The sequence below is a fragment of the Colletotrichum graminicola genome (assembly GCF_000149035.1).
Source record: "Colletotrichum graminicola M1.001 genomic scaffold supercont1.16, whole genome shotgun sequence".
In the NCBI taxonomy this organism is placed as follows: domain Eukaryota; kingdom Fungi; phylum Ascomycota; class Sordariomycetes; order Glomerellales; family Glomerellaceae; genus Colletotrichum; species Colletotrichum graminicola.
In genome coordinates this window covers 782342-802419 of record NW_007361020.1, presented here as the reverse complement: position 1 = coordinate 802419, position 20078 = coordinate 782342, and the positions used below count along the sequence as shown (strand labels likewise).

At 56.6% G+C, this 20078-nt stretch overlaps 9 protein-coding genes across 9 annotated transcripts; 4 read left to right on the top strand and 5 right to left on the bottom strand.

Annotated features, from left to right (window-relative positions):
* Positions 1-436: 436 nt before the first annotated feature.
* On the top strand, positions 437-1006 carry GLRG_05043 (uncharacterized protein; the record flags this gene model as incomplete). The annotated part of the gene is made up of 1 exon (XM_008095728.1): positions 437-1006. One exon carries the CDS (start codon positions 437-439, stop codon positions 1004-1006), a length of 570 nt encoding a protein of 189 aa, XP_008093919.1.
* Positions 1007-2004: 998 nt separating this feature from the next.
* Positions 2005-3213, top strand: GLRG_05042 (Hus1-like protein; the record flags this gene model as incomplete). The annotated part of the gene is made up of 3 exons (XM_008095727.1): positions 2005-2047; positions 2138-2243; positions 2298-3213. The coding sequence occupies 3 exons, from the start codon at positions 2005-2007 to the stop codon at positions 3211-3213; spliced, it is 1065 nt and encodes a 354-aa protein (XP_008093918.1).
* Positions 3214-3893: 680 nt separating this feature from the next.
* On the bottom strand, positions 3894-4649 carry GLRG_05041 (kinase phosphorylation protein; the record flags this gene model as incomplete). The annotated part of the gene is made up of 1 exon (XM_008095726.1): positions 3894-4649. One exon carries the CDS (start codon positions 4647-4649, stop codon positions 3894-3896), a length of 756 nt encoding a protein of 251 aa, XP_008093917.1.
* A 421-nt stretch (positions 4650-5070) lies between these two features.
* Positions 5071-6102, top strand: GLRG_05040 (MED6 mediator sub complex component; the record flags this gene model as incomplete). The annotated part of the gene is made up of 2 exons (XM_008095725.1): positions 5071-5499; positions 5575-6102. The coding sequence occupies 2 exons, from the start codon at positions 5071-5073 to the stop codon at positions 6100-6102; spliced, it is 957 nt and encodes a 318-aa protein (XP_008093916.1).
* Positions 6103-6959: 857 nt separating this feature from the next.
* Positions 6960-8094, bottom strand: GLRG_05039 (short chain dehydrogenase; the record flags this gene model as incomplete). Its single annotated transcript, XM_008095724.1, has 6 exons — positions 6960-7134; positions 7187-7236; positions 7293-7351; positions 7408-7626; positions 7711-7944; positions 8049-8094. 6 exons carry the CDS (start codon positions 8092-8094, stop codon positions 6960-6962), a joined length of 783 nt encoding a protein of 260 aa, XP_008093915.1.
* A 1063-nt stretch (positions 8095-9157) lies between these two features.
* On the bottom strand, positions 9158-12787 carry GLRG_05038 (helicase associated domain-containing protein; the record flags this gene model as incomplete). The annotated part of the gene is made up of 1 exon (XM_008095723.1): positions 9158-12787. The coding sequence occupies one exon, from the start codon at positions 12785-12787 to the stop codon at positions 9158-9160; it is 3630 nt and encodes a 1209-aa protein (XP_008093914.1).
* Positions 12788-13360: 573 nt separating this feature from the next.
* Positions 13361-13875, top strand: GLRG_05037 (uncharacterized protein; the record flags this gene model as incomplete). Its single annotated transcript, XM_008095722.1, has 2 exons — positions 13361-13513; positions 13585-13875. The coding sequence occupies 2 exons, from the start codon at positions 13361-13363 to the stop codon at positions 13873-13875; spliced, it is 444 nt and encodes a 147-aa protein (XP_008093913.1).
* A 1524-nt stretch (positions 13876-15399) lies between these two features.
* On the bottom strand, positions 15400-16605 carry GLRG_05036 (CoA-transferase family III; the record flags this gene model as incomplete). Its single annotated transcript, XM_008095721.1, has 1 exon — positions 15400-16605. One exon carries the CDS (start codon positions 16603-16605, stop codon positions 15400-15402), a length of 1206 nt encoding a protein of 401 aa, XP_008093912.1.
* Positions 16606-18951: 2346 nt separating this feature from the next.
* On the bottom strand, positions 18952-20001 carry GLRG_05035 (short chain dehydrogenase; the record flags this gene model as incomplete). Its single annotated transcript, XM_008095720.1, has 2 exons — positions 18952-19413; positions 19495-20001. The coding sequence occupies 2 exons, from the start codon at positions 19999-20001 to the stop codon at positions 18952-18954; spliced, it is 969 nt and encodes a 322-aa protein (XP_008093911.1).
* Positions 20002-20078: the final 77 nt, after the last annotated feature.

Sequence of the window (20078 nt, the reverse complement as noted above, 5' to 3'; positions counted from 1 at the left end):
GTCACACCACTAGCCGATGCTCAACGCTCCTGAAGGTCAGACTGATTAACCACTGCCAGCGCACATGTCAGGCATAGCCCAGCAAGAAGGGTGCACACATTTTCCTCAAGGTATGCCTCCGTGCGCCATGCCTTTCTGAAAAGGCGCATGGCCTTCCCGGTCGAGGATTCGGAACGGCCCAACGGTGAGGTCAATGTTGTGCCATCTGCAGGGCACGATTAGCTTTGCTAAAGCTTGTGTATATTCCCTTCTTGGCTGCTGCCATTTTCCTCTTTGCCAAGGTCCCCACTCTCTTTGTTCACCACCGCTCCCCTGTCGTTTGTCCAGCAGGAACAAAGGAAAGGACTCGATCCAAGTCGGCGGACTCGTCACCCCAGAGATCTTTGACGCCTTGTTCATATAACGAGTTCAGTGTCCCTCTTTGGCGCTGGCGACCATGAACATTCTTAAGACTGTTATGCGTAAGCATGAGATGGCGTCCAACCCCGCTGCCGACGACACTTGTTGCGCGATATGTTACGAAAAGGTCGGCGAAGTGAAGGAGGAGGGCGACCGAGAGGTCTGGCGATACCTCCCCTGCGGCCACCGCTTCGGTGGGGACTGCATACAACACTGGCTCGGCGTCGCCAGCGTCGAGGAGCCACACTGTCCGTGGTGCCGGGCGAGCATGCGGTGCGACTGCGGGCATCCCGTGGTGCCAACGATGAAGCCGGCGCGCAACTACATGTACTGGGGCTGGATGCCGTGCGAAATATGCCACACCCAACTCCAGCGGTCACGCAAGACGTCAAAGTATTTGCGCGGCCAGCTCTTGCCGCGGCTCAACTCCCTCATCCACTCTCTCGACCACAACATGGCTTCCATCCCGGCAGAGGTGCCCAAGGAACAGGAGGAGGCGCCGGGGAAGGAACCGTGGGAGGACCGCGAGGTATGGAGGAAGAAGTGGGTAGAGCACTTTCTGCAAGAAGACCGGAAGGCTTCTGCGTCGAAGTCGCCCAGGAAATAGTAACAACCACATGCCACGACGACGGGGGCGCTTGCACGGGACGACAAAAGGGATCCTCCGGAATCGAAGACTCAGTCGCGCCTACCTACTTTGACAAAGTCGGTTCTGTGGAAAGGGACACAGCATTTCAGCGGATGAACAAGTTGGCATTATGACACGCAGGGTCTGGGTGGCTTTTCGTCGGTCGCCTCTCACAAAAGCAGACAAACAGAGCTGGTCAGAAGACGGGGGGATTTGGACAGGAACATAGTGGCATTTTGGCGAAGCCCCTCGAGGTTATGACGCACGGCAGATGGTATAGCTGACAGATTCCATTTACCCCTGATCACAACTACTTGAATCTTTTGCTGTTGTGGAAAAGCTTCCATCCTCTTCATTTCTGTGGTCTCCTATCTATTGGCCCCTCGGTATCACGGACGTACGTCTGAGGAGCCGCCTCGTAGGAAGATTATCCATCCGTGTTAGACTGACCATGCCATAGCAATATCCAGACCATCCCCTCTCCACACCCGCCGATGACTCCCTGATCAGCGTCTTCTGTACTATCACAAACGGACCCCGGAGCTCGCCAAAGGTTAGGAGGGGGCGATGTGAAGCCGCTCGGTATCATAAGATCGTGAGCGTTCAGGCCCTTTTCCATTTTCCAACGCGCCTGCGGTGATTGCGGGGTACGTGTGAACTGCGAATGAGGTGAGGTTTCTCAACTGGGCACGCTAAACAGGGGGATACCCCGCGCTAAAGAGCTGCCGCCTACGTGCGTAGGTGGCATCGTAGCGTGGCAGACAGGCATCCCATCCGTCCACCCTCTTGTTCAGGTCGCCCTTGCCAGCGGCACCACACAGTTTCTTGCCATGTTCGCGCACGCAGTAGCTACACATACAACGCCCGCTTCTCTTCCCACTTTACGCGTCTACACCGAAAGAGGCAATTAGCTACCCATCCATCCATAGCTACCACCAAATTCAACATCCCGAGTTCCTCGTGATTAAGACCTCAAGATGCGATTCAAGACCGAACTCAAAAACATTCGTACATTCTCCAGTACGTATCTATCTTATCCACTCACTTCCTGCTTTTCCACACTTCGTAGCCGCTTCTCACCACTAACTGCTGTCATTATTCTGCCCGCAGAGCTTACCGCCGCTCTTAACTCGCTTGAGAAGATCGCTTGGGTTCGCCTTGATGATGAAACGGCGCGCTTCACCGTCATCCCCGATACGGGGTCCCAGGTCTGGTCGTGAGATGACCCCTTCTACATTTTGCGCAGAGCAGAGCGGCTGAATAATGCTAGTTCACTGCCGATGGACTTCATCTTCGACAGTTATCACATCCAGTCTGCAGAGGAGCACAACACCATCAACCTAGAGCTGCCCCTGCAACCGCTCCAGCGCGCCCTCCGCTCCGCACTCAACAGCACCTCGGCCTCTCTGCGTCTTACCAAGAAGGATGGGATCCCCGTGCTCTCCATGACCATCACAACGACGACCAACGCCTCCGCAGGCTCCGGGCTGCCGGGCCGCGGCAACGCCGCTTACGTTGGCCTCGAGAACGATCCCTTCGACGACGATGACCAGGGCTTCACCGCGGAGCACCTGGAGACTTCCCTGCGCCGCGAGCGCGAGAAGATTATCACCCAGGATATTCCTGTGCGTGTACTGCACCCAGAGACGGTGGAGACCATCATGCAGCCCACGGTGCGCGAGACGGACGTGCACATCACGATGCCGCCCCTGCTCCAGCTAAAGGCCATTTCCGACCGCTTTACCAAGCTCGCGCTGTCGTCCGGCACGAACTCCCGCATGAGTCCCAAACTGGAGCTCAGCGCGAACATGTTTGGAAACCTGAAGCTCCGTATCGCTACGGAGGCTGTCGACGTCTCGAGCACATGGTCAGGGCTGGTGAACCCAGAGCTGGATCCGACGCAGCTGGAGATGCCGGTCGAGGAGCATCCGAGCGTGAAGTTCAAGGAGGCAGGACCGGACAAGTGGGCAACAGTAAGGGTCGACGGTAAAGACTGGAGCCGAGTGCTGAGCGTGGGGAGATTAGAAGGGAGAGTTGTCGCGGCTTTTGCTGATGACCACGCCTTGATTCTATATGTTTATGTGCCCCAGTACGATGACGCGTCGGCAGATGATGCCGTTCTTACTGTAGGACTGCAACCAACACCGATTCTGGAGAACATGCTAACGACCAACAGTATTATGTGACATCTTTTAGTGCGTGAGCTGTATTCAAGAGTTTGGACCGTACTTAGAGGGCATCGGAGTTTGGGCTCGGCGTTCAGAAAAAGAAATGGGGGCTGCATAAGGAGAAAGACCATTGTTTGCTTGAGACCTACATGCTAGGATAGACTTGCTATTGTTGTGGGAAAGCATACTGCTGCAAACAGGCAAGGAGTAGTAGTACATGGTGTGGTAGTCTCATTTCATCCTGAGTATCATGCGAAGTTACAATGACGTCAGATGTTCAAATCCGCCCGGCACCAGTAGCTATATATCCAACCTCCCCTCATCTCCTTCCAACCAAGCCCGATGAAAGGCCTATTGGCCTAGAGGTATAACGCCCTGGATCGTTAGTGTGAACTTGGTGATGAAATCCAAAGAAGTTTGCTGATGGAGGGTTTCGTAGGGTGCGGGTTCGAACCCGCACCTGAGCTTTTGTTTTCTGTTTTCGTTTTTTTCACTGGTTCTGAGCTTCTTGCTTTCCCATTCCTGTGTGACGGACGCCCTTGCTTTCTGAAACAAGACCATCACATCCCACCTTGTACTCGTTCACTTTCTTGGCCCAGTCCCAGGGTTGTGATTCTGTAGGTCTTTTTGATATTATTCAAATGGCGCACCAGACAGGCCTTGGGTATCATTATATCATTCGTTCAACTCTACAGCACTCATCTGCGGCGCTCGTCAGGGCTACGCCGACGGTCCTTGGGCCGCGGCCCATGTCCCTCGCGACTCCTACTCCGCCGACGATGCTCCCTCGGCTCACGCTCGTGACTGCGGCTCCTCGCCCGGCGGTAATGCCGCCTCTCCCGCCCCTCCTCGCGACCCCCGCGTGCGCGGTCGTGCTCCCGTACCTCGCCCCTCCTCCGCCTGTCCTCCCCGCCGTGCTCCCTCTCGCGACTCCGTCTTCTGTCCCCATCCCGCCTCCTCTCCCGTCTCGGACTGCGGCTGCGGCTCCTGTGTCTCCTTCTCCTCTCCTCGTCGCGATCCCTACGCTCCCTCTTTTCAGAAACGACGAGCCCACCCCTCTCCTCCTCCACGGGCCTTGCGTCCCCTTCAGTTGCAGGCCCGATGCCCCTGACGCCGCTAACCTCCACGGCATTTGCGCCCGAGGTATCCCGCTGCGGTACCGGCAGCCCCAGAGCGCGCGCGATCGCGTCCTCCTCGGCCTCCTTGATCTTGCGCAGCTCCTCCTTACGCTCGCGCTCCTGCCGCTCCTGGTCCGTCTCGCCCTCCCGCGCGCCGGCGCCGTCGTCCCCCTTGGCGTACCAGTTGAGGTCGCGACCCTTTTGCCAGCGACCGACAGGGGCCTTGAGACTGTGTCCGAGGTAATTCTCACGGTGCGACGAGTTGGCGACCTCGTCCCAGCTGAAGTTAACGCCGCCGCGGGAGCCGGATTTGCGGACGCTCGAAAGGAGGTCCATTGTGGGGATTGTAGGCTATTGTTCTTTCTTTCCTCTTTTTCCCTCCTTGTTCGCTCGGTGGTTTTTTTGTTTTTCGGTAGTAAGGTTTGTTTCTTCTGGCTTGGGTATAGCGATGTTTTGTGTTCGTTGTGATTGATCCTGCTAATGTCTGTTTCGTAGCGCAAGATGGGAGGTTAGTTCGCCTGTCCATGGAATCACGTGACTCCATCGGGTATCCACAGAGTACCCCTGTCAGCCACCCGAGACTCCCTGTAGTTTAAACAAGCTCCGGCCCCACGGTACAGCAGAGCTCCTCGGTTCACTTGCGGCTCAGTAAAGCTCCGCAAACCGCCTTAGCAACATCAACCACACCCGGACGAAACGCCCGCAACCCTCAATAGCCCCTCCACGGAACCATCCCACAACCGCCTCAACCCATAAAATGGCTAATCCGAACGAGCCACCCCTGGACGAGATCCAATGGCGCGCGCCCGAGATCGCGGCTTCGATGCAGGGCATCCACTCCAACAGCGTGCTCTTCTACTTTGCCGAGTCACCATTCTTCGACCGCCAGTCCAACAACGCCGTCATCACAAACCAAGCTATGTTCAACCCGGCGCTGCTTAAGAACCTGGCGACACGTGAGGCCTTTGAGGGCGAGCTTGACAAGATGAGCGGCCTCGAGTTCCGCGTGCTGCACGCGCCGGCCGACATGGTTACCGGCACGGGCGTGTGGACGATCGTCAAGCAAACGAGGCAGAAGAACCTCGACCGGAACAGGATGGAGACGAGGCCTCTGGCGTATTATTTTGTGGTTGGGGAAAACATCTACCAGGCGCCGACGCTGGGTGACATTCTTAGCTCGAGAATTGTAGGTTCACGATAACCCCTCCCCGTGAAGGAGGGAATACCCTCGGAAACTGGACACCGGCTAATGGGAAACTAGGAGTCCATTGCCGAGGCGATGCGTAAGGTCCTCCCCGCAACAGAAAGTGTGCGCAAGTGGACGCCCTCCCTGGGCCACGTCTACACCCAGCCTACTCCCCCCTCCGCCCTCTCTCGCGTGACCGCTTCCAAGGATGGCGGCGAAACCCCCATGCCCGACGGCACCGCTGCGAACGCCAACGCCACGGCCGCCGCGAAGTCTGCCATTGCAGCCAAGAAGGACTCGACAAAGAACGCTCTCGACCGGCTCGCGGAGGAGTCGTTCCTGATCCACATGCGCCACGGCGGCGACTACTTTGACGAGAACCCTATCACAGGCCGGCCCGGCGACTTCCACTTCGCGAGCACGGGGCGCAAGGACAAGATCGCGCCGCCGCCGCCGAAGCCGGTTCTCAACACGAAGCTGGCGGAGGAGACGAAGAAGGACGGGAAGGAGAGCAAGAGTCCCAAGACGCCTACCGTGCCGAAGCTCAAGAGGAAGAAGAGCAAGGTCGCGACGCCGGGGACCACCCCGGGGCCGTCTTCTTGAGGGAGGGGCCGGATACATGTGAACAAGAGCCGGCTTAGATCTGGCCTCATGGCGTTTGATTTCAAAATGATACCCCCTTTTTTTTCGGCTTAGGAGACCCGTGCGCTATACATTCCTGCCGTTGGTCTTTGACGCTTGGTGAATGTGTACTCACTTCTATTAGTTGTGAATCTGTCCGGCACTGTCCCATCTGTTCGTCGTCAGTCGTTGCCCTCGTTGCCCTTTCACGCCGCCCATCTGCCACTCTCTCTCGGCCACGTCTCCCGGGTCTGCAACATCGTCTCCATCTCCTGTAACGTTCAGGGGGGGGCATATTCTTCAGTACAGTCTTGGAGCAAGGTGGATGGACCATGGAGACTTTTGAATACTTTTGTGAGCTGATTATGTAGCATTCATAATGCGAGTGACTTACACCGCCAGTTGTACTCTGCGTGGACGAGATCATTGAGACTATACAACATGCCGTCTGTTTCCTGATTCGACCCACTGTATTGTGTATGGTGATGGACTTGAAGGTTTGTCTCGCAGATGATGAATGGCACATCGCATATCTGGACACAGAGACGCTCGCTTCGCACCCATCCAACCATGATACCAAGTGAAGTGGTGCTGTTCAAGTTTCAAGCAAAGACATATTCGCTTAGAAATCCACGCTTCATGCCTCATTTCGTAATAGCCCTCTTCATAAAAACATTAGCTTCCAGGTCGCTCCGGAAACAGCGAACGCAGCTTCTGATGAAAGCCCCCGCCCTCCCCATGCTTTTGTAACGCGAATGACCTTCTCCCATCCAAACCTGTTTAGGTTTCCATTCCCTCTTGGACGTACTTCCCTCATATCACAAACGAGCCCAGTGGACCTAGTTGATCACGTACCCTCCGTCGACGCACAGCGAGGCACCCTGGATGAAGGTTGCCTTGGAGCTGCAGAGGAACAAGACAGCGTCGGCAACTTCTTGCGGCGTCCCCTTCCTCTTCATCGGCGCCACGGCGATGATGGGGTCGTCTGGAGTGACCCCGCTGGTCATCGGAGTGCTGGACTGCCGGTCAGCTTTGGGATCTCCTGGCAGCTGATGCAGAGACTCACTCAATGATCCCCGGGCAGACGCAGTTGACACGGATGTTGTACTTTGCATACTGCTCGTTGTCAGGGCCATGCTCGGCGGTCTATTTACGGGCCCGGGCTCACTCACATCAACAGCATCGCTTCTCGTCATGCTCAGCACAGCTGCTTTAGAAGCACTGTAGGCCGCTAAAAGGGGCTTCAGTCTGGAGTATTCTTGAAGACAGGGGCTGCTGTCCACTTACGGGTTTCCGACCGGCTGACCAAGCTTAGGTTGCTCGCAACGTTGACAATGACGCCTCTGTTCCCTGGCCTGCCGTCGTGCGTCGTCATCGGCTCCTGCTTGATCATGTGCGTCAGCTCGGCGCGGGAGCATAGCCAAGTCCCGCGGTAGTTGATCGTAGTGATCTCGTCGAACTCTGCTGCCGTCAAGAGATGCGATGGCGCCAGTGGACCGAACATTCCTATTGTGAGCTGTAAGCCGTTTTCTTACTGACACCTGACCCACTTCCTTGAGTCCCCATGGTGGTTGACAAAAGGCCACTCACCAGCACAGTTGACAGCGTAATCGATGCGCCCCCATTCCTCCACAACATTGTCCATGCACGCCGATACTTCCTCCTCGTTACGGTTGTCGACCTCCATGACATAGGTGCGCGTCTCGCCGTTGGCCTCCCGGCACATGCGGGCGGTCTCGAGGGCACCATCCTCGTCCCTATCAAGGAGGGCGATGCGCTTGCACCCCTCGCGGGCGAAGGAGATGGCGACCTGACGGCCGATACCTGTAGGTGTCAATCATTTCTGTTCACATTTTCCATACATATCCCAAGACCCAGGTTGGCCTTTGGACATCTGGGGATGATGGGGATGAGGGAGGCTTTCTCACCGGAAGCGCCGCCTGTGACGACAGCAACGCCAGAGAAGAGAGACATTCTCATTTCGATGGCACGCAACGCTCTTAGACAGTCTTCAATGAGAGCTTCGTTGATACCCGAAAAGGACCTTGGCTGTTGTAGTGTCATCGGATATCCCAGCCAGCGCCGCAGGTGGGACCTGGCTCGGGGGGTCTCTGCAGGAATGCCGATCTTATGTGCCGTTGCATTGGCCGATATCGTAAGCAAGCGCCGTTAGTAACCCCGGGCTGTGCGGCTCAGCAGAAGACGGGAGAGAGTTTGGGGTGTGTGAGTGAAGCTTGGCGATAGCTCGCCCCAAACTTTTTAAACATTTATCCTTTGCGTCCTCTCCCCCCCCGGGTCAGACCCTTCAACGGGTAAGAACAGCGGAAAGAGGGGAGGTATGCCGGATTAGGAAAACACCGTTGCGAAAGGTGAAGCCAAGAGCACGCGGAAGTTTCATTCGGGGCTCGTGGCCGCAGACGTGCATCATCTCGTCCGATGTCGTTTGTCCCACTTATTAGCGCCGCGCATTAGCCAAAAAACGACGGCCTGGCTCACGGGCTTTTCCTCAGCGAACTAATTGGCGAAGCAGGTAGGGAAACGGAAAAGAGATCAGGTGCATGGTCCGTCCTATGTACAGTTCGAGCAAGAAGATCTCGCCATATTTCGAGGTTGGGCCGAACAGCGCCGCCTGCCATGTGTGTAGTCTGCGTTGGTTTGGACTTATGTTTTTTTCCCCTTCTTCCTTGAAAGCGTTTGCGCGGTTGGTTCGAACTGCTGCAAACGTGGCATCGACAAGATGCGATTCGCTGAGAGAAGACGATACGATACGTCTTTGTTCTGGCGAGTCTGTGCGGTGTCGGTCCCCTTGACTGAGAAGATGTCGCATCCGTACCGACGCATGTAGTGCTTGGTCAGTCAGTATTATCGTGACACGGGCTTTACCCTATCCCTTGCTATGACCGTTGGAAAGATCACCACACTCTGGTGAGGAGAGGGGGCATGTTGGACGGCACAAGTGGTGGAACAGAACGCCTTGCCTCTATTCTTTCTCTAGACCCGGATATGCCTACAATGGACTTTTCATTTCCCACACCTTTTATTCGACCACCCATCCCTTCCCAGCAACCTTGCGCTGTGTGACCTTCTTCATCGGCAACGGCCACCCCTGGCCACCGACGCCCTCGGCCCTCAGGTACGGCAGAACCCAGACCTCGCGCGTGTTCGCCGTCGACGAGATTTCCTTCACCGGCTTGCCGTAGCTCACCAGCGGCGTCCCCTTGGCGAGGCTGGCCAGCTGTCCGCCCGTGACGTCCGTCAGCGACTGCATCCTCGTCTTGGGCGCCTTGTTCGGGTCCGAGCCCTGCGTCGCCCGTTGCAGGTGCGAGTACACCACGTACTCGGGGCACTCTTGCGGGCTGAGGTGGGAGAGCGGTGAGCTCGGGTGGATGTATACGAACTTTTCCGTGTCGTGGCCCACGCCGAGCGGCACGAGCGGCACGTACGGCACGTCGATGGCGCGGCGGGGCTTGCGCGCTAGCTCGGGCGGAACGGGGGACTTGTCGGCGCGGATGGCGATGTGATCGATGAAGCCCGCGGCCACCATCTGCTTGAGGTAGGCGACCTGTTTGTCCGAAGGCGCGTCCAGCCGGTCCTGGTACTTGAGGTTCTTGAACGCCGGGATGTTGGTCCGGAGGAGCTCCGTGATCTGCTGGCGCAGCTGCGTGATCTCCTTCATGACCTTGAACCGCACAAAGTGGTCCTCGCACCACTTCTCCGTCGGGTCGTGCGCGAACTCGCCGACGACCTGGAGCAGCTTGATGGCGTCCGACCGGTCGTCCAGGTAGCAGAAGTTCTTGTGCGCGGCGTTGAACAGGCGTCGGATGTTGGCCTGGCGGTCCTCGGCGATGACGTCGGCGTTGCTGCGGAACTCGGACTCGTCACGCGCCGCGAGCGAGGGGATCGCCTGGTGCTCCGGCACGAAGATCTCGGCCGCCGAGAGCGCCGCAACCATCATGATGGTGTACGGCAGGCAATCGTGCTGGTGGCCGACGAGCAGGATGCGGGCGAAGCGGGGCGAGAGCGGGAAGATGGACATGGTCGCTCCGATCTTTGTGATTTGGCCCTCCGGCGTGACGGCGGAGAGGTAGCTGAGGAGCTTCTCCGCCTGGTGCAGGCCCATGCGGTTCGGCGGCGTCGGGAAGGGGAAGTTGACGACGTTGGAGAGGTTCATGGCCTTGAGCTGGAGGACGACCCCGTCGACGGGCATCCGCAGGATCTCGGGGTCGGTGAATTCGGGCAGGTCTCTCTCGTAGACGGCGGAGGAGTAGAGCCTGTAGCAGTGGCCCGGGCCCGTACGACCGGCACGACCGGCTCGCTGGCTGGCGCTGGCCTTGCTGATCCAGCCGATCTCGTACGTCTGCACCCCGCTGAGGCGGTCGTACTGGCGCTCCTTGGAACGGCCGCAGTCAAAGACGTACCGGATGCCCGGGATGGTCAAACTGGTTTCTGCGACGTTGGTTGCCAGGATAACTTGGCGATGGTTTTCGGGGGGGTCTTCAAAGACCCTCATCTGTTCCCTGGTGGGCAGTAGCGAGTATAGGGGCAAGACCTGCATCTTTAGGGGTCCCGTCTCGCCCTCCTCCCCCTCAATCTCGAATTCCTTGTCGTCCTCGTGCTCATTGTCATTATCGTCATCGAGCCCGTCATCGAAATCGGCAGCGTCCGCATCATCCACCTCGCCAAAGTCGATATCTTCGACTTCGACAGGCGCATCAGTGGCCGAAATCTCAACCTTGGGGGCGCTCGTTCCTGTGAAGCCACCGGAGGCTTCGGTTAGTCGCTTGCTCAAGTGCCTAATCTCGTTTTGACCCGTGAGGAAGACCAGAAAGCCACCTGGCGGCAGCTTCCTGTGACCACGCATGATCTTTTGGAAGGCCTCGTCAACGTAGTCGGCCTGCGTGTGCCGAGCAAAATGAATCGTGACGGGATGCTGTCGTCCTTCTACTTCGACCACAGGTGGCGGCGTGGGAAACAGTGTGGTGTTGTTGGTCATGTCCTCGACTCTCAGCGTTGCCGACATGATGATGATCTTGAGCGGCTTAATCGAGGGGTCGACCTTGTCGTCGCCCTTACGGATATTGTTGACACGACTCAGCATGCCGACCAAGATATCGGTGTTGACGCTTCTCTCATGAGCTTCGTCGATGACGATCGCCGAGTATTTCTTGAGCGAGAAATCCTGCGCCATTTCTCGCAGCAACACACCGTCCGTCATGAACTTTACAGCCGTCTTGGCTGACGTTGTGCCTTCGAATCGGATTTGGTATCCAACTCTGTCCGAGTGATCACCCAACTCCTGTGCAACACGCTTGGACATGCTCACGGCGGCAACTCGACGGGGCTGCGTGACACCAATCATTCCCGGGGTAGCAGAACCAGGAGAGCCGTAGCCAGCTTCATACAAGAACTGCGGCACTTGAGTCGTCTTACCGGAACCGGTGGCACCGCAGACAACCACAATGTCGTTGTTGTGGATCATTTCCATGATCCTCTGTTCCTCCGCAACGACCGGCAGCTTCATACGCGCTACTTGGATCTCCGGCGGCCTGGTCACCTGAACGGCGTATGCTTTGCGCGCCAGATTGGTTGTCGGCTGGAGTTCCTGCGGCAGGGGCTCTTGCTCGAGAGGTCGCGGCTGAAAGTTCTCCGGTCTGGGGATCTCGAGAGCTGTGGAAGACGGTGTTACCGGTTGGTAGCCCAAAGCCTGATTCCTCTGAGCATGTGCCCAAGCCTTGAATGCAGACTTTCTGTCGCTTCCCGAGTCGCCCTCGTCCTCCTCTTCATCGTCGTCGTCTTCGTCGTCTTCGGATTCCTCTGATCCTTCACTCGACTCTTCCGACTCCTCTTCAGAGGCTTCCTCGTCGTCGCCGGATTCCTGGTCCTCGCCTTGGTCGTCGCTGAGACCACCCCACTCATCCTCTGCATCCTTCGCCTTTTCGGTTTCAACGATAGAGAACTTGGAAACCACACCGCCCCTCTTTTGGCGTTTCCGGAGCACTGGCCGCCCCGACTCATCAAAATCAAGCGGGCGTTTCAAGCCCGAACCGACAGAAGCGGGGGGTTGCGGTTCCGACTTCGTGATAGGCGTTGGTGCCGATGCTGATGCTGATGTTGATGTTGATGTGGATGAAGGCGCCGCCGGTGCTGCCGCTCGAACCGGCCCAGGTGCTTGGGTCTTGGGCGGTGGCTTGATAGCCTTGGGTGCCTCAGCTTCACTCTCGTCGGAATCCTGCTCTGGCGCATCCTCTCTCTTCTCATAGAGGAGCTCCTCCGCGTCCGGGTCGACTTCCAAACCGGCATTCTTCTCCCTCAGCGTACGAATCAAAGCTTGCCGTTTCGTCTCCTTTCCCTGGCCGAGAGTCTTGATACTTGTGAACAGACTGGTGTCGACTTTCTGCTGTGCGAGTTTGGCGAGGATTTCTCGGTTCTCGTCTTTGCGAAGCTTATTTGTGATGTACTTTTCCATGCGCTTGGCCTTCTTGCCGCTGACCTTGACTCCATCTCCCTGCAGCTCAGCCTTGAGTTGAGCTCTCTTCTCCTGCATACGCTTCTGGTCCTCGGGGAGAATTTCGTCCGCGTTGGTGTCCAGAGAGCTGACGCCGTTCTCCTTGGCCCTCTCCCGGGCGAGCACCTTGTGCTTCCTCTGTCTTGGAACAAACTTTGGCATCTTGATGACCTGAAAAAATTGTTTCCTTTGAGTTGCAGTTTCTTGCTGGGTTGGTAATTATTATGGTGATTGTTCGGTTACAGCTGTGGTTGTGGTGATGCAGTCTCAATCAGGAAAATCCTGAGATTCGGGGATCAATCAAGGTTGAAGAAAGTTTTGCAAAATCACCAATTTAATCTTTCCAAAGATTTTTCCATTTTAGGGGGGTATCAATATTGGGAGAAATGCACGAAACGGTTCTCACAGCCTCCCTCTCACCTGGAACTGAAAAGACGATGAGATCCGCAGGCGAACTTCTGGATTTTTTTGGGTGGAAAAAGTTCTGCCGCCCCGACCGCCAGCTTTTTGGACTGTTTCTGGCCTAGTGCGGGGTGATCCTCTCCCCTGTCACCGGCCGCTTTTGTGGAGCCGTACTCACTCGGGCGCCCTACACTTAGCATAGGTACTCGCTGCGAAGCCCACTTAACAACACCCCGTCAGTTCGAACCATACGTCACTTAGGTACTTAACCTCAAAACCAACCCTAACTTACTCTGGGACTCGAGGTGATATCGACGCCATCTCTATCGAAAAATGGAGCCCCAAGGAATAAGAGAAGAAGCCTTCCCCGCGCGGAGCAGACAAGAGATGGGCACAGTGAACGGCGTCCCTACCGAAGTCACTTCCGTGTCCTTCTCTGACAAGTTCATGGTGACAATCTCCCAAGACGGCAAGCTTTCACAATGGGTGAGTTCATGTTTCCCGCTTAACCTTGTTCATGGGGCTCTCAAATACTCAGAGATACTAACTACTGCAAGATCCAAGTGCCTCTGCAAGCATCGTCAGGCGGCATGGTCGACCTGAGCCTGCCGTCAAGTAGCGGGGGACTGCTTCCTTCCGTCCACCTCACACCCAAGACTCTTCTCGGCGGAGGTGGCGATGAGAGGGAGACTCTCGGGCAGCTCTACGCAGCGCAGATTGCCAGTCTTATCTCTACCAGAGACCCAGAAGATCGTAGGACACTGGTTCTCGGGTTGGGACTCAATAAGGTCGACACCGAGAGGGAGGCCTTCTTTGACACGATGGAGCTGATACAAAAGGTGCTATAAGATTCGAATCGGCATGGACGAAGATACATGTCTAAAAACGAGTTCATTCAAACTATTCAATGGAGGCAGAGATGGGGTTAAGGATGGACTATGCCGGGTCGAGGACTGCCGTGTATGCTCAAGACGGTCGTCTGAAAAACCGGATGTTCGCCTTCTTCAGGCAGCATTGAGCCGAAAAATGCGCCAACACACGCCATCTGCCTCGAGTGAATTATTGAGTCACGCAAGGGCACCTCCAAGTCGTCCGCTTTCTCGGAAATCACACTTGAGCTCCTGGGGGTTGAATCGCAAATAGCCGAGCCTAGCAAAGCAAGCCTCATGCATGGCCATCGCTGATAGGTATGGTCCATCTTCGCCCTGCTGAATAGCCTGAAACAAAGTGAAAAGCAAGTCGATCTTGCGCTCTGCCTTCTTTTCACATGGCAAGGCGGTTAAGAAATATCTCGCAAAATGGATTACGCAATAACATTTATGTGCTGTCATTTCTGCCGCCTCTGAAAACCGCCGGGGTCAGCTTTCTTTTTCCCACGCGCCTCCGACAACTACGGCTATGGCGGTGAGCCGGTAAAGCAGGAACGGTGCCACCACTGCAAATCACTGCCTCCCCAACCACTTTCCCCACGTTCGAGTGACACCCGTACCTGATAGGCGAGGCCAGAGAGGTTCTCACCGTCCCCCGGGAACACGAGCCGTGAGGACCCGACGGGCTGGGACGGATCGGGAGTGCTCATAGGACACACAGGCTCTGAGCGACGCTCTATCCGGCGGGACGGGGATGTAGCTGGCGGTTTCCGGCATGCGAGTGGTTAGTCGGTCAAAACAGGCCGACGGCATTTCGCCATCGCCAACAAAAAGGAAAGAAGAGGCAACAATGGCGGTCAGACGACGGGAGAGCGCAGCAGCGGACGCGGGAGGGAGTGTACGAAGGTGGGCAGGGTGACGGTGCCCCCAAGATAAGTACATGGGTTTCCTGCGGTAGACTAGCTTGGATAGCCTGGATATAGAATGATAAGACGCCGGGATTTCTCTTCCAGGAGCATTCCAAGTGATGCCCTGGTAAGCAATCATACACGCACCGCGCAGCGCGGGACAACGTCGGTAGACCTGCAGAAGGGAGCAAAGGAAAGAGGGCTAACATTGTATGTGTGTAGGCGCCCTCCTCAGGACTTTTGTGCATCTGGTTACGCACCATAAACGGCTTTGGATCCCTTGACGAATATGTCGAGGAAAGATCCTCCCTCCCCTCGGCCGCCACCAAACCCACCACCGAGTCCAAGTTAACGGCGGAGCCTGAGGTATTCGGTCTATGGAGTGTGAGCACCAATCCCTATCCCTTTAGTATCAGTATCTTAACACTCCCGAAGGCAGTTTCTGCCTATTCTGGCAAACAAAGAACAGCTGCGGTAGGAGGATGAAACGGTTCTTCGTGCCAGAAAAAGGGCACCTGTCACAGAAGAGATGGCCGCAGCAGAGATGCTCGCCGTGCGCCAAATTAATATACCAATGCCATCGCCGACTCAAGGGTCACAACTTTGCTTTGTCGTTGAGCACCCACGCCCCGTCCCGGACCTCAAACTCTCTGCCCCTCTTCCACCCGAGCCACGCTTCGAGCGCCTCCTCTCCGCCCTCGCCCGGCGAAAGCGCAACACCCGCGTACCCTCCCCCTTCGACGCCGGGCCCCTGGCCGCGTCTCACGTCTCCCACCATGCCCTCGTCCACCGCCAGACACGGCGTCTCGACCAACGTGACGGCCGGCCTCTGGTCGCCCTCCCTCCCCTTCCCCGTCTCGAGCTCGTGATACTCCAACACGGGTGTACAGCACGCGTCTGTTCCGTCGAACACCGCCTCCCACTCGCTCCGCGTCCGGCCTTTGAAGGTGTTTGTGAAAATCTCCCTCAGCTCACCCCATCTCTCCCGGTCGAACCTGTTCTCTTCCCAACCTTTACCGGCCAGCCCCAGCCCCTTCATCAACGCCCGAAAGAACTGCGGCTCCAACGCTCCAACCGCGACGTACTTCCCGTCCTTGGTCTCGTACGTGTCGTAGTAGGGACACCCGCCGTCCAGCATGTTCCTCCCCCTCCCGTTGCCCCCCAACGTGTTCTTGAGCGCGAACCGCGGGAACGTCGCGAGGTACGATGACCCGTCGACCATGTTCGCCTCGACCACCTGCCCCGTCCCGCCGTTCCCCGCCCTCGCCAGCAGCGCCATCAGGATCCCCTGGAACAGCACGGCCCCGCCGCCTGCGAAGTCCGCGAGGATGTTCCACGGAGGGTGCGGCTTCTCGCCCTCGCGGCCGAGCAGGCCGAGCACCCCCGAGACGGCCAGGTAGTTAATGTCATGGCCCGCCATGTCTCTGTACCTCCCGTCCCTCCGGAACCCCGTCATGCGGCCGTACACCAGGCCGCGGTTCGCTCGCCTCAGGACCTCCGGGCCCAGGCCCAGCTTCTCGAGCACGCCCGGGCGGAACGGGTCGATGAGCACGTCGGCCTCGGCGGCCAGCCGCTTCACGAAAGCGATGCCGCCGGGCGACTTGAGGTCCACGGTGACGGAGGCCTTGCGGCGGACCAGCATGTCGGCGGTGGGCAAGGGGGTGCGGCTGCCCTCAAGGGCGCGGTCGACGCGGATGACGGAGGCGCCAGCGTCGGCGAGGAGCATTCCGGCAAAGGGCCCCGGCGCGAGGCCAGCGAATTCGAGGACTTTGATGCCTACGAGGGGCGGGGGACCAACCATCTTCGCGTGCTCACAACGTGATGCTAGACAACAGGGGGGAAAGATGGGTAATAATGGGGTCGATAGAGTGAAACTCGAGATGTATTAATGTGAAAATATCTACATGGGAAGTGAAATACAAGAAAACGAAGGACGCCAAAGCCAGGAGTGTGCACTCATTAATTAGTAGATGAGATGAAAGTAACCGGCAAAAGCCATGGTTGGAGACGCTCCAAAAAGCCGAGGCAGCGCGCGCCTGGGCGAGTGTTGGAGGTGTGCTGCGCCGGGGCTACTCGAACACCAAAAAAAGACATGCACCTCGCATCGCGGGGGAACGGAGACGGGGGGATCCCGACCAATGTCAGTCCACCTGCATCAGAGGAGTGTGGGGTCACCGACGGTGAGCTGGTTGCTCCATTCGGACTGACCGTGGGCCTCGACCCGGACGAGGCGACGCCAGGTGGGAGCAGACAAGCAAAAGGGAGGGCCAGATGACCGACATTGTGGCGATGCGTCCAAGGTTCGCCTGTTGCTCACATTTTAGGACTGTTTTGCGATCCCTTCCCGCGGTCGCTGACGGATGAAAATGGCAGCATTCAAACCGCCAGCTTCTGCTCTATGAGAGTAGAGCAAAAGCTCAAAAAAATTGGTAGCTTCTCTTTGATTGAGCGTGTCATCCTTAGTGCAGGGGCCATGCTACTGTGAGATAGTTAGTTACCGTGGTTCGAACCCACGACCTCCAGGGTGTAACTTACATCTTCTCTGTATCGTTTCAAATTGACCAAATGCCCGAAGGCGAAATCCAACGCGATTTGATCCGCTATATACCTAGAAACTCTACCTTACCTTGTAAGCCAACCAAACAAGGAAAGTGGGTACCCGCGGTACATAGCCCCTCCCAAAGCTACGGTACAACAGCAGGCAGCTACAATTCTTATGTAGGTGATGCTCATATTGTAAGCTCTTCTATTCTACTCAAAACAAGACAATAGTAGCTCAATATTATTCTCTTTGACTAGCAGGTAACTTGGTGGCTTTCCTTTGATGACTAAGAAGGCAGCGGCAGCTGTAAGCCAGCTGCAGTGCTACGCCAGACAATTCATTACGTGCTCCGTGCAAGGGTGCCCTGCCAATGTGAAAGGGACGTCTCAGGCGGCTGCACATGCTCCATCACGACCTAAGAGCAAGTGCTGTTGGCAACGCCTGTCCCAGGGGGGGTGCAACAAACACATACTGCACTGAAGTTGTCTCGAAGTTTCACTAACCATACCCATTTGAGTTGGATCATCTGCTGCATCCGTGTCAGAGACCCTATCAGATACATCAACTGTGGGCATGGCGCGTTGAGGCAACCAGCTACGTCTAAAGGCAAGACCAAGGATTATTGGTCGAGATCTTCAGTTTGAGGCCCATGGCCATCGGCAACACATTAAGAGAGAAGAGTCGACTCTCGCCGGGCGACCACAGTACAGGCATCTACGACTTCTATGTGGGAGACTCCGATTCGAATGCAGAAAGTGGTTGCCCCAATTGGCCTAGTTGAACTTTCTAGCAAAATCACCTACCTAGATACTATATACCACCGCAGAACTAGTGCTAGTTTAATAGTACAAACAAGCAAAAGTGAGAGCGAGATTAAGAAGATGTAGCAATAAGCCTTTATTGTTGGAGATTTACACCCTAGCCCCTTATTAATAGGGGTTTGTTTTTTTCTTTTTCTCTGTCTACTTCTAGGCAGCTTTACACCTTCATTACGCGGACGCAAGGGACAGAAAACCACATTATTGAAATCCCTTGTTTCTGCAGCCGAATTATATACATAGTAGACTCAAATAGGCAAAAAAGAAGACAAAAAAATTGGTAGCTTCTCTTTGATTGAGCGTGTCATCCTTAGTGCAGGGGCCATGCTACTGTGAAGATGTCAGTACTCTGGGTCGAACTTGCAGCCTCTGAAAAGGGGTATAGAACATACATCTTCTCTGTATCGTTTCAAATTGACCAAATGCCCGAAGGCAGAAATTAGACCACGTTTTGTTGGCTATGTACTTAGGACAAAGCCGGTGGCTGAATGTTTGCCTGGTGAGGCAACAGACGGGCAGGGGAAAGGATGAAGACCACCACCTCAGGCAGGACAAGCTCACATGGGCACGGGCGGGCGGGCATGCCTGCCTGGCGGACCAGACTGTACACAAAGTAGCCGCACAGGTAAACTAGGAAGTTCCAACAAGCATGGGATTCTCTCATTCTTAGCTTGAGTTCCTATTCGTTTGGGCGTTTCCTTTGCTGCTGATAAGAAGTACTGTAATCGTGGAAACCACGCACTCATCGCAAACACACTCCCCATTAACATACATCATCGCAGCCGGTTCACAGCTTCTTCGAAACCCCGGAGTCAACATCATCAAGTATCTCCACCGTCTCCTCCCACAGTCGCTTCTGCATCTGCTCCCCTTCCTCCCCCTGCATGATCTTGGGGAACTCGACGACGGCGCAGTCGCTCATGTACCGCCCGTGGGCCTCCTCGCCCGCGAACGCGGACGCCATCAGGCACCGGGAGCCAACCTCGGGCGACCGGGCCACCAGCTTCAAGATGACATTGAGGATGATCGTCAAGGGGAATGGCAGGTGGCGGAACAGCTCCGTCGAGCAGAGGCCCGGGTTCAGCGTCGTCACCTGCACCCTCCCCTTGTCCGACGCGTCCGCCGCGATGGCCATCTGCCGCCCCAGAATCACCTGCATCAGCTTCGTTGTGTTGTACCGATCCAACAGGCTCTTGTTGGCATTGAGCGCCTTATAGATGTTCTCGGCGTTGCGTTCTCGGAACTTGGCCTGCGTTTTCACCGGATGAGACATCAACGCCAATTTCCCTCACCTGAAGGAGAGGTACCAGTAGTTAGGGGGGCTACTCACCAGCTGACTGGCCTCCGACGCGGTGATTACAATCTTGGGCGTCACGTTGTGCGTCTTCCCCGTCCGCCGCATCACCGGCAGCAGCTTGAAGCCCAACAGGAAAGTGCTCAGCACGTTCACCGTGAGCGAGCTCTCCCACCCCTCGGCCTCGATCCTCTCGTTGGTCGCGATGCTCGCGTTGAGCAACAAGTAATCCAGCCGCGGCAGCTGGTCCGCGCGCGCTGCGAAATCCTTGACGCTGTCGAATGACAACTGGTCCAGCGGCCACACCTCGAGGACGCCGTGTCGGCCCGTCGTCAGCTCAATGTTCGCCTTGGCCGCCTCGCCCTTTTCCGTGCTGCGGACGGCGAGGATCACTTTGGCGGCGTTAAGACGCACAAAGTGTCGCGCCGCCTCGAGGCCCAGGCCGACGTTGGAGCCCGTCACGATCACGGTACGACCTGCGCAGTCCTCGGTCGGGTAGGGCAGTTTCTTGAACTGTGAGCGGAAGAAGTCCACGGGATTCATGTTTGCGGCTTTCTTCGGCGAGTCCCCAGGGTTAGACTTAGGTATTTGGTGTCGTCCTACCTGCTTTTTGCTGCAAT